The 12,227-nt window shown below is 38.8% G+C and overlaps 1 protein-coding gene across 5 annotated transcripts in view; it reads right to left on the bottom strand.

Moving 5' to 3' along the window:
- Nucleotides 1-10,021, bottom strand: part of jak1 (Janus kinase 1) — a 33,007-nt gene extending 22,986 nt beyond the window's left edge. Inside the window, exons 1-11 of one of the 5 annotated variants that reach the window (XM_056414123.1) lie at nucleotides 9,801-10,021; nucleotides 8,235-8,329; nucleotides 7,809-8,020; nucleotides 6,848-6,971; nucleotides 4,917-5,070; nucleotides 4,316-4,479; nucleotides 3,313-3,581; nucleotides 2,350-2,459; nucleotides 1,463-1,645; nucleotides 884-1,041; nucleotides 178-292 (exon numbers count right to left, since the gene is read on the bottom strand). In XM_056414123.1, coding sequence (XP_056270098.1) covers nucleotides 178-292; nucleotides 884-1,041; nucleotides 1,463-1,645; nucleotides 2,350-2,459; nucleotides 3,313-3,581; nucleotides 4,316-4,479; nucleotides 4,917-5,070; nucleotides 6,848-6,971; nucleotides 7,809-8,013 — 1,482 coding nt within the window. In that variant the 5' untranslated portion in view covers nucleotides 8,014-8,020; nucleotides 8,235-8,329; nucleotides 9,801-10,021. Of the gene's footprint in view, nucleotides 1-177; nucleotides 293-883; nucleotides 1,042-1,462; nucleotides 1,646-2,349; nucleotides 2,460-3,312; nucleotides 3,582-4,315; nucleotides 4,480-4,916; nucleotides 5,071-6,847; nucleotides 6,972-7,808; nucleotides 9,670-9,800 lie in introns of all 5 variants that reach the window. The other 4 variants (XM_056414124.1, XM_056414121.1, XM_056414122.1 and 1 more) reach the window with 4 other exon arrangements.
- Between the last annotated feature and the right edge of the window lie 2,206 nt (nucleotides 10,022-12,227).

Here is a 12,227-nt window from a genome sequence, read left to right as displayed (position 1 = left end):
CAGAGTGGGTCATCGGTATGAAGGTGCGTGTGTGTACGTTTCCTCCATCCTGTAATCCAATACAATATTTGGGTTGGTGCTTGTGAGTGTCTGTGTCATGCTATTCCTACACTTTGAAGACATGGGACAGATTCTCAGTTTCCTATTAAAAAACTAAAAATAACAAGTCTCCGCTACCTCGTTGCAGACCACGGTGATGATGATGTACTCGTAGTCGGTGCAGCTCCAGCGCAGGATGTAGGTGCCCTCCTCGTTGCCCTCCTGACGCAGCTTGTGGACGGCGTACTCCGTGCTGGGGAAGGGAAAGCGCAATGAATGGGGGGGCAGTATTAATGACATCATCACTCGCCTGTGTGCGCCCGCGTCAGTGGGTGAGGTTTTCAGAATTTTACAAAGACGGACAATTCATTTAATATATAATATAAATTATATATAAAATGAATTGTCTCCGTATTATATATATATAATACGGAAAATTCCATTAATATATATATTAAATTAATTGTCCGTATTATATATATATATATATATAATAATACAGCCAATTTATTTTATATATATATATTAATATATATATATCTTAAATTAATTGTCTTTAAATAATATATTTTTTTCATTCCAGGACTTTTCCACGTTTTCCGTGACCGTATGAACCCTTATATGTAGATAAATATGAGCTAAAGTTTGGAGATCACAGTGTCACCTTCTTGCTTCTGTACAGTATTACATGTAGTTCGATACCTTCTGGCATATCGGATAATACTGCAGCAAACACCTTTGTACTCGTCGCTTGCCCCGCCATCTCTGGTGTCTCGCACGGGTATAAACAACTGTGTTTTTGTGAGGAAATATACACATTTACAATAAAACTGCCGGTACTAACCAGATGGGTCCGTGGCATCCGTTATTGATGTTGTGCACCACTGACGCAGGGGCCACCTCCTTGCACAGGAAGTGGTGGGCATCCACCGTCAGCCTGAAGTACCCGTCCACGAGCGCCGCAAAGGACAGAGCCTCACCCCTGGAGGCCATGTGCAACTCCTGAAAAGAGAAGAGACGAGGAGAGAGAGAGGAGGTGAGGATCACAGTACAGGAGCCATTATGAAGCCACAACACTCCAGAGGGCGTCTTGATGACGGTGCATTAGTCGAGGTAATAGCATGTAGCAAGAGGCACACCGTGGTTACTGGTCACATGTATACGTTTCTACACATTAACCTCCTGAGTGAATAGGATGTTACATAAACTGACAGGTTGACTGACAGCGATCGTCTTAAAGCATCTATCAGTGTTACAAAAAACGATATAGAATGACTGTTAATCCTGGTGTTAATTAGGAATAGATGATGATGTTGACTATTAATGTGTAAAACTATAAGCAGGCTTCAGAGCAAATATCTGAATGAGTGTTTTCTGAAACGTTACACAACATCGGGGTAGTCGGTGCTCTTCGGCGTCTCACCATCCTCTTGTTGTCCTGTCTGGAGATGGTGACCGTCGCCTCTTTGATGGCCGTGTGCGTGATCTCGTGGAAGTCACAGAACGCCACCCAGCCTTCGTTCACTTCCACCTTTTGGGCATTTTTCTGTTTTCCATCCAACTTGTTCTTCTTTGATTTGCCCTTTTCTTTGCCGATCCCGGTCGACTATTTACAAGATATACACACGCAGTTTATAGAAGAAGTATTTTTCCAATGTCAAATATTGTCATCTGAAAATAATGAACGGTGGGAGGTTGTTCGTCACATTTGGACTTGATGTTATCTCTATAAGCTCTAATTAAGAAATACTGGAACAAAATAAAGACAACTGCACTGCTCATCAAGTAGTTCAGCCCGTCATAATAATAAGGAAATGTGCTCACTTCCGCTCTGTGTAAACAAAAAATAAACCTCAACTTGCTCTCTCTGTTGATTGGACACAATTAGCAACCAAGCACGAAAACATTTGTTTTTGTAAAATACTAATATTATAAGAGGGAATTGGAACTTTTGACTTGATTTAATGACTTTGTATTGAGTTTAACATACTTTACATTTTCTTTTTCATACTCCTGAACTTGTTCAGGTATCAGTACGGTGGTGATTGCATTCATTTATACTTTAAATCATAATCTTTCATATATAAACATTTATTTTGTAGCTACTAACAGGGGAGTTATTGATATTTATCATACACTATTTTGTATGTAAAGAGAAGTGTAGTGTTCCGGGACAAATTGCCATAGCATATAGATACAAAATAAATAAAAATAAAATAAGAAGTACAGTAAAAAAACTAAATGATATGACGTTTAACTCGTGAGACTCGGGTTTATCGTCATGTCTTTAACACACACAGGTCCACTTACTGTAGCGGGCTTCTTCCTCCAGGAGATGCCGGTGGTGCCGGTCACCAGGACGTGCATGTCGTGGCTGGTCTTCATGTTCAGGCTCTGCTCTTGGCTCTGGTTGGAGAAGCCTGGAAACACAGAGAACAGAGCAGCAGTTACACACGCGGCAGCTTCAGGGCACGAATCAAATCATCGGAGAAATACTCAGACGTTTAGTTAATTGGTTTCTCAATATTGTTCTTTGGAAATTCTTGCGGGGATTATGCAGAGACGTAAAGAAGTAAAAGAAGAGAGAGAAGGATAGAGAAGTAAAGCCTGGAGAATTGTCTTCTTGGCTACTTACTGTAAGTTTACTCTGATTTTAATCATGCTGCATTTGTGGTTTGAAAACATCACACTTGGGTTAATGTGACTTTTGGTTTTCACTATCTGCACAAACACCCACAATGTTTTAGTTATATTTATTTGTTTATTTTTAATATATATAAGATATTTTAGAAACACACCAAACTAACACATAACTACTATAATCCAATACGGCTGATTCAGCAATAGCTAAAGGCCTTTATAAATAGTTTTGTGGTAGGAACTATTTTATTCCGGTCATGCTTAATATTTTAACAATAATCATCAATCTTTCTCTCTCTTAAGACATTTTTTACATATACAGTTATTACATAATAAAAAGTAAAAATAATTAAAATATAAATGTAAAATTTAAATAAATAAATAATAATAATACATTAAATTTAGAAAGTGCTTTTTAAGGTACTCAAAGACACTTTACGTGTTACATTCATACACCGTATGGCGGGGATTGAACCACCGACCTCTGGATTGAAAGACAGTCCTACTAACGACTGACCCACACCAACTCCCACGAGGATTAAAAACTATATCTCCAAAAAAAAAATCCCACTGAGCTGTTGCCCGAGAACTTAATCCCTCGAACCTCCCGCCGTAATCGCCCTGCATTCTCACCGTAGTAGCCTCCGTTGCAGAGATCTCCTTCCTGCACGACGCTGAGCGAGATGGGCTCGAACAGCTCGCTGCCCAGGCTGCCGGTCAGGCCCTCCAGCGTGGCCAGGTACTTGATCATCAGGTCGTACAGCGTGATCTTGCTGTCCTTCATCGTGCGCCGCTTGAACTCGCTGAGGAACTTCTTGAAGACGTTGTTGATGCGGATGCGCGTCAGCACGTTGCGCTGCTTGATGTTGCAGTTCAGAGACTCCGGGATGAAACGCTTGTAGCTGGTGGGATGAAGAGAGAAAGAGGGATGTAGATACAGGGTTCATACACATGGTGGCCATGTTTCCAGGAATTTAAACCAAATTTCCATGACAAAACATTTTTGAGAAATCTCGGTGCATACATGAAAAAGTGAGAAAATGTCATATTTAAACAAACAATGAGAAACCCAAAAGCATACAGTATAAAACCTTAAATGACACAAATGAATGAGACAATAGTTTGATTAAAAGAATACAAATTTATATCTTTTCAGTTAAGGTGCGTTCACTTGCAGCGCGGAAAATGTGCGAGTATGAAAGCGCGTATGACGGCTTATATTTAGAGCGTCATTCTTTAAAAAACATATTAATTATTTAAAACTCAGCGTAAATGAACATAACAAATTTTTCATGACTTTTCCAAAACTTTTTATATATTTTTTTCTTCCAGAACTTTTCCAGGACTGTAAATAACCATTTTAAAATTCCAGGACTTTAAGGATTTTCATGACCGTACAAACTGTAGATATTTATGAACAATCCCCTCTCAGTATGTACGTCCTGTACTTTGTGCACGTTTTTTCAAGGTAAGAAAATGCATGTGGGCGAAGCGCTTATCTGACATGGGACACTTTAAGTACATGTCGTATAAATAGGCAACATGGCACCGGAAAGGTGCGGCCACCATCACCCTTATATGGGGGTTGTTATCTATCTTAATCAAAAAGGTAGCACCATCCCAGCTGTGTTTTTACCTGATTTCATGGGAAGCAGTGGGAGTGGTCGTGTCCATGTTTATGGTGTAGTGGGTGATGGCGAGCACAGCCATGCCCAAGCACTCATTCTCTATCTCGTGTTGCTCCACCTCCGAGTGGGACACCCTCAGAGGAACCACGCCCGTCTGGAAGTCATACTTGCCCTGCGCAAAAAAAAACCACACATATCGTTTTAGCTCTTTTAAGTGGCACAAAAATCCTGTCAAGTTGACGAAATATAGAGCGCGAGACTGAATAATTTACCAATTATTTAGAGGGATGTCTTGTATTTTGCACCATTTGACAATCGAGTTACAACTTTTCCCCGTTTTTTTATATTTTAATTAATTGAAGAATTGTATTTACAACGTCTATCAATCAAACTGAACTGTGTGATGCACTTCCTGGTATCGTTGTTGCATTTCCTCCCAGTTGTTGTTCTTTTGAAACTCAACTGTGACATTGGTGAGTTTTAAATCAGAATGCACTTCCAAAAAGGAAGAAATAACTAAATGCAAATATATTGGGAAACAATTAGAAATGCCTAAAACTCTCAAATGACAATATCAATAAGGCCATTTGTATGTGGTAATGTTTTCACCTGGGCAAACAGGTAGTTCAGAGAGGCAGCGTCCAGTAGGGGGGTTCCTTCTGGTGTTTTCTGTGGGCTGAGACCTCCTCTGAGTTTACTGATGCAGTGTCTCCAGACGGGAGACTCTCCCTCTGTGGTGCCGTGCCAGTTTCTGAAGTAAAATCTGAGGGGGAAAAAAACAATTCAACGAAATGAATACATGGTGTACGTGGCTGTGAAAGGCTCTCGGTGGCATGACGCGACACAAGGAACTCACTACGAGGTTTTAGAAGGAATCCTCGAAAGGAAGAAGGATGTTAGTTATATCCTTAACACCTTGAGTTTGCATAGATTGGAGGTTGGTAAAAGAAAATTGGAGCTTTATACATGACCTCTGTGTGTGTGTGTGTGTGTGTGTGTGTGTGCGCACAGAGCAACAATCCAACATGAAACGGTCTATTTCCACCTATATTATATGTGCAGTTTTTAAAGGGTTAAAATGTCCACGAATAACATTTCTTACCACTCTCACACAACGTGAGTTTTCTTTCCTTTTTTCCCCGTTTAAGCTGAAATAAAGCAATTTTCAACTATCACGTGTTGCTTTTCAGTGGATATATATATAGATATATATAATATATATATATATCAATATATATAGATATATCATCTCCATCTGTTCCGAGTTATGGACGACGTCCGTTTGTACCATTTTAAGACACGGGCCAGTGTGCAGGGCAATAGGTAATTCAAATGAGAACTATATAATGTAACGGAAAAAATCATCAATATAAGTACGCTGGCGCACTAAAATAAGATGTGTATGTGTTTGCATCGTTATGCTGCCGGTCGTGCGTGCATCCAGACGCGACCACACGCGCTGCCTCGTTCAACAGACTGCAGAACGCAAAGCATCGACACTGACACACGCCGCAGAGGCTTCATGCACACTCGCTTCTCTCTCCACCAGCGACTGTCAAAGCAGAGCGCAGAGAAAGAGGAAGTGTCATTGACACCACAGTCACACACACACACATATACACACACACATACACACCCCTGCATGAAATGTTATCTCTAAAGAGGGACTTGACTCTTGAATTTAATCCAGTCAGTGACAAATATGACATTGCTTGTCCTCCCGACTCAAATTATGTTCCCTCTCAAAACCAGAGTACGATGGAAAATTGTACATAGTTAAATATATAATGCCCTCCAGGTTCCTCTGATGGCAAGCGCACATCCGTCTCATAATAGAATAATAAATGGTTTATTAATCCGGGAAGGGGAGACTTTTTTTGCTGCAGCAGCATTTCTACGTACAGGTAAGCAATATAATGTAAAGAAAATTCCCAATATTTACAAAAATATGTGTAATTAAAATAGGTAAAATCAAATACAAAAGTATATATGAATTGACAAAGAAGCTGAGCTGCAGACAAGGAAAGATAATTTCAGCTTACATTTTTAACAATATTTTTAAGGTTTTATGGCGGAATTAATTCCAGAAAAGGACGATTTATTTCATCCTTGGCATCCACCTCGCCGTGTCTCTCTATATTGTATTCACGTTCAGTCCTCCCACTCTCGCATTTGGACACGCCCATAACAGTTCCAAAAAGGGAGGCAAGCAGGAAGCATCTCGATCAAAAATGTATTATTTCAACAGCGCACACATTCCAACCACAAGAATCAGCCTTCGGTCCTTACCCAGAGCTGCTGGACCAAATATGTGGGTTGGATTGTAGATCAAATGGTAGATAAATCGCCCGGCTCCCTCATCACTACCGGCGGTACCTGCTCGTCGAACTCACCTACCACGTTATACTTGAACTCCGTCACTAAAGGACAGCGACTTGCAAACGCTTTGAAGGGATTACTTTAGAGTCTTCTGATGGATCGCCACGACCTCGTAGGGCTCGGCTCTCGTCTCGTAATATTAAACTCCAATGTGGTCTCACCTCATGCGGTACTGCAGCTTGACGCTGGTTTCATCCGTGATCTTGAACTCATAGTTGGGCGGGTACCACAGGCTGGTTGTCTCGTCGTACAGGGCAAATAGGTTATGGCACAAGGGAGAGATGGCTGGAAAGGAGAAGAAGAAAAGATTAATATTCAGACTAGAAAAAATGCTAAAAATGCAATCAATCACTTTAACTTATTGTGCGTGTAATTACACTAGAACTACGAGTGTAGAGAGCGAGTCTGTGACCATAACCGTGTCAAAGTGTAATTTAGGAGGCACTGGATTATTTACACAATATTATCATGTGAACCATTACCATGATGTCAATATAAAAAAAAAAGTATGGATTATTTAAACAATATTATCGTGTTAAAAACCATATCAATGACATTTTTCACATAATATTGTGTAAACAATCCATTATACATGTCATTTCCATGATATCAATATATTTTTCACCTGATAATATTGTGTAAATAATCCATTAAAAAATGTCATATTGATATCATGTTTTTCACCTGATAATATTGTGTAAATAATCCATTAAAAATGTCATTACCATGATATCACTATGATATTTTCACCTGATAATATTGTGTAAATAATCCATTAAAAATGTCATTACCATGATATCACTATGATATTTTTCACCTGATAATATTGTGTAAATAATCCATTATAAATGTCATTTCCATGATATCAATATGACATTTTTCACATGATAATACTGTGTAAATAATCCATTAAAAAAATGTCATATTGATATCATGTTTTTCACCTGATAATATTGTGTAAATAATCCATTATAAATGTCATTTCCATGATATCAATATGACATTTTTTTTATTTTTATCACGGTTATTGTCGATACCTGAATATTGCAACACTCCTGATGAAGCAATATGAATAAAATTGACTTGGCTTCACAACAAGTAGCCGACCGGTGGGTCACTCACAGCATTTCTTGGCGGCGTCCACGCAGAGCTCCAAGGCGGTGTAGCAGCCCTTGAAGTACTCCAGCTGGTGCACCTCCGGGGTGTAGAAGTGGACCTCCAGGCCCCAGGTGGACGTCGGAGAGGAGGAGAGCTGGGCCCTCTTATTGGACCTCCTCATCTTCCCACACAGTTGCCTGCTCAACTCCATCACCCACAGAGTTGGCATTCAGACACTGGATGAAGTGAAGGTAAAGAAAAGAGAGAAATTAATAATAAAACACATTTTCAACGACGGTCCGAAGACTGTTTTTAATCCTATGAAAAGCTTTTGAAACCACAAACATGAGCGTCCCCCTGCCTCGTATTACCGTCTTCACTCTGAGGCAAATGGCTGATCGCATTAACCGATCAAGTGTTATGAAAAGGTGAAGGTGTTGCAGTAAGTACTTATCGATCGTGAGCTCGCCGAACCGCAGCAGAGGGGTTGAAAGGCGGTTCATCCTTGAGTCCCAGTGGATGCTTATGGCGGAGGTAAAGAAATCCTGTCAAGGTGTTTTTTTAGATATTTCATTCACAAGAATGTGACAACCTGAAGATGTAATAGTGCAACTGAACAAGTAAGTCTTCCACTTGTTCATTCGGGTTCCAATAAAATGCTCACACGTGTTTTTTCCCTCTTTTTTATGGAGTGAGGTGTGGCAAGACCACAAACTCTGTGTTTGAGAGTGTGCGTGTGTGTGTTGGGCCCCGGAAAAAAGACAACTACAGGTTTTCATGATCAATTCAGCGACAACTATTTTCTTAATGAATCAATTCACTGTCTGGTTGAGAAAAATGAATAATAATAATTTTTAAAAATTTAAAAGGCATATCACGATTCCAAGGTCTTCAAAATGTTAAACAAACCAACAAGACTCAAAAGAAAAGCAAGATCCCAATAGAAGAATTGGATATAATGAAAAATAACGAGGACAAAAACAGGTAATCCAAATTTGAGATGACGGAACCAGTTAAATCCCTTATAAAAATAATTGTGTTACATTTTCTGATTATGGAATAAAGAATTAAATCAACCAATCGCCATAAAAAAGTATAGGAGTGGGACATAAAAGGTGACTAACAAGAAATAAATGCGATTTCAAAAGGAAACTTAAGGGAGCAATAATCAGAATGGAAATTATACTAGATTAGGTTATTATTTTTGGTATTTGGGTATGATTATTTTACTTTTATATAAATGTTGTTTTCAAAGTCTAAGTGTTTTTGTGTTAATTGATCATGCTGTACTGCATTTTATGTATTTGTATTGTATTGTAATGTTTTTACTTTTTTTGCCTGGACCCCAGGAAGAATAGTCTCCACTACGGCGTTGACCAATGGGGATCCTTAATAAACTAAACTAAACACCTTTATTATCCTTTTTCTAGTGTCTTAATGAGTTCAATGTCAAGTTTACAATAAAACCTTCTTTTTTTATTGAAATCCATCTTTGCAGTGGTTTCCTGGTCCAACATCAAAACTAACAATAAAGTTTCACTTTCCTAACACACAACAAAATGAATATAGACGGCTGGAAGAGATGCCAGTTTTATTTAAGATGTACCTACTAATCCAATATACTTCAATCCAATAATAAAATAGCTTAGTTTATCTAGTTTTTGTCTTGGAATAGTGTCAAACTTGTTTATTTTACAGTAGTTAGCCCTAGCTAGTTGTATTGTATTGCATCATATTCTAGGATAGTCCTAATATATAGTTATCACTCAGTTAAACGTGATTTAATTAAGATTACAGTTAGTTACATCTTTAAATCACACTGTCCATCATCTGACTTACAGCCGTGGATGACGTCACATCGACGAGACGCTGGTTAGCTGGTTAGCTAGTTGCAGGTAGCAAAGCAAACGGACAACAGTGGGGGGGAAAGACGGTCAACAAAGCGGGTGTGTCGAACCGAGCAAGAAGACCCCACGGGGGACGTGAAATACCCGGTAAAACGTGACATGTACTCACCCTCACGAGCTTAGCCAGACAGCTGGCGAGTTACTTCCGTTTCCTTCAGTACATTTAGACGCCTCCGCCAAGTTGTAGCTCCTCTCTAGACTGATTTTAAGTTACTCTGTCGTTTCTGTCGGCTAAAACTTACCCAAAAAAACAAATGCTGTATCCAAAGGGAGAGAAATATCAGGTAAATTCTACAGAATTCGTGGATGGTTTGGTGTTTGGACCACAGACGCGATCCCCTCCGCTCTCGCGCACCCTTCCTGACAAGTGACAACCCCTTTCCTGGAAACGACGTCATGACGCGCTGTAGAACTCGGAAGCTGATTGGCTGTTTAGCCCGTCACTCAAGATCCGACTTTAACCCTTAAAACATGGACTCAAGCTGTGTGTGTTTTTTAAATCAAGTTGTGGTGACTCACTCCTCTTTAAAAAGACAAAAAGGTGGTCCTATCAGATTAACAATGAACAAATAACTAAATATTATTTATTTTTTATTTCTTTAAATGTGTGTCCATCAACATGACATCTCAATGTTTAATCCAATATGGTTGAGAATGAATTCAAGCACCCATGGATTTTTTATTTGTTTGAACATCTGTATGCAATGATATATAAGCCCCGTGGAAGGTAAGAGAGAGAGAGAGAGAGAGAGAGAGAGAGAGACGCACACACAGACACACACACACACACACACACAAGAAACAGTCTTCGGGATCAATATCTTCCCCAAGGAGATGCACAGACAGGAGGACCAGGGGATCGAACCAATGGCCATTAATGGACGACCTGAGCTTCAGCCACCCAGCTTGAGTTATTTGTACCTCGAGATGTTGTGTATAATAACACTGCATGGCCCCCATCTCTTGCACATTTACTTAACGAGCCTTTTGCATGTGGTTCTCTGTGTGTCAACAAATAATGGAATTTCCCCCAACTGCATATCAAAGATCAAAACCACAGCGACAAAGTGTATATTAACTTTTTTCATAATTACTGGAATTAATTGCACTTTGAATGTGAGGTAACACTTTAACTCCCTTGTTTAGCATGTATATGCAGGAAACAAACATTCGATAAATGGTTTATAACAAACCATAACACATGTTGTATGCAACTATAATGACATGTGTACGTGTGTATTACAGTGTCAGCAATTATAATGCTAACTGTTTTACTATAGTAGCATTTATTAACCGATAGATGCACCAGCCTCTTGTTATATGGTTGTTGATAAATACATTAGAACACACTTATATCTGCTTATAACTAATATAGCGTGTGAGAAAATCCATTATCAAATATTTCAAATGAATGTTAAGACATTAAAGTTAAATGTTCTCAAGTTGCATTTGGTATTACTATTTTCTCAATGAGTCACCAGCAGTTCTTCTCATAATGTTGATGTTCATTTAATCTCTAAATAACATCATAGGTTGAGGGATCTGTGTGGAGAAAAAAGAAAATGACTTTCCTTCCTTTCCAATGATAGAAACCAGGATGTGAAGGTTCCTGTAAGACTGGAAACTGGGCGGTTCATTTTAAGAGTAGGGGCTTCCCGGCCACATCCCAGTAAACACGTGTCCTCGCTTTAAAGGAAGTATGACAAAAGTTCACTATTATTCATGTTTATTCTAGATTACAGTTTATAATCACACTGGGGTCGAGTTTCTTTCACATCTCACTGCAGGCTGTAATGCTTTGGTGGTTCTTGCCTCTCGGCTCTGATAGCTCGTGATGGGCATTTTATCCCTTATATAAAGAGTATACAACATATTTAAATAACGTATGGATAACTTTTTTTTGTATTTACCCTTCAGTGTAGAGTTCTCATTTACAGTGTACAACAGTTTGGTTTCGTATCATGACATTTAAAGGCCTCGAATGCCTGATTTATTTCAATAAATGTAAACCTCACGTCATGCTTTATTATTTTTTTAAAGTACGTTGAGTGAGACGAAAACAAAATATGTATCATGAGTGGGGATTTCCACATTGTAGCTACAGTGTTTACCTTTCAGGAACACATTGTGACGACAGGTGCATTGACCTTATCACGCGTGACTCAAACAGTGCGTGTAAAATTCAAAACAGGGCTCTGAAAATACAGTTATTGTCAGCGTGTTGACATCAGACCTCACAGTGTTAGTGTGTTTTGAACTATGATATGTCAATATTACATATTGAATATTACATTTAAGGTTGTCTATAGCAACAATGTAGCTGTAGTAGATTTTAATGATACATAAATGGCTCAGATCATGTTTAACTGTTTAATCTGGAAAGAAATCTTAAAACACAAAATGGAAAAATATAATGTTTTCCTATTAAACCTGGATTCATATTTATTTACACAATATGCATTGTGACTAACGAGCACTTTATTTGTTTTCAAGTCGTTTTCATCACATTCATTATTACGTTTTCAGGAAGAGTTGT

The sequence above is a fragment of the Pseudoliparis swirei genome, chromosome 5 (genome assembly GCF_029220125.1).
Source record: "Pseudoliparis swirei isolate HS2019 ecotype Mariana Trench chromosome 5, NWPU_hadal_v1, whole genome shotgun sequence".
Classification (NCBI taxonomy): Eukaryota; Metazoa; Chordata; class Actinopteri; order Perciformes; family Liparidae; genus Pseudoliparis; species Pseudoliparis swirei.
The sequence above is the reverse complement of the archived record's forward strand: the minus strand, read 5'-3'. Positions and strand labels throughout refer to the sequence as shown.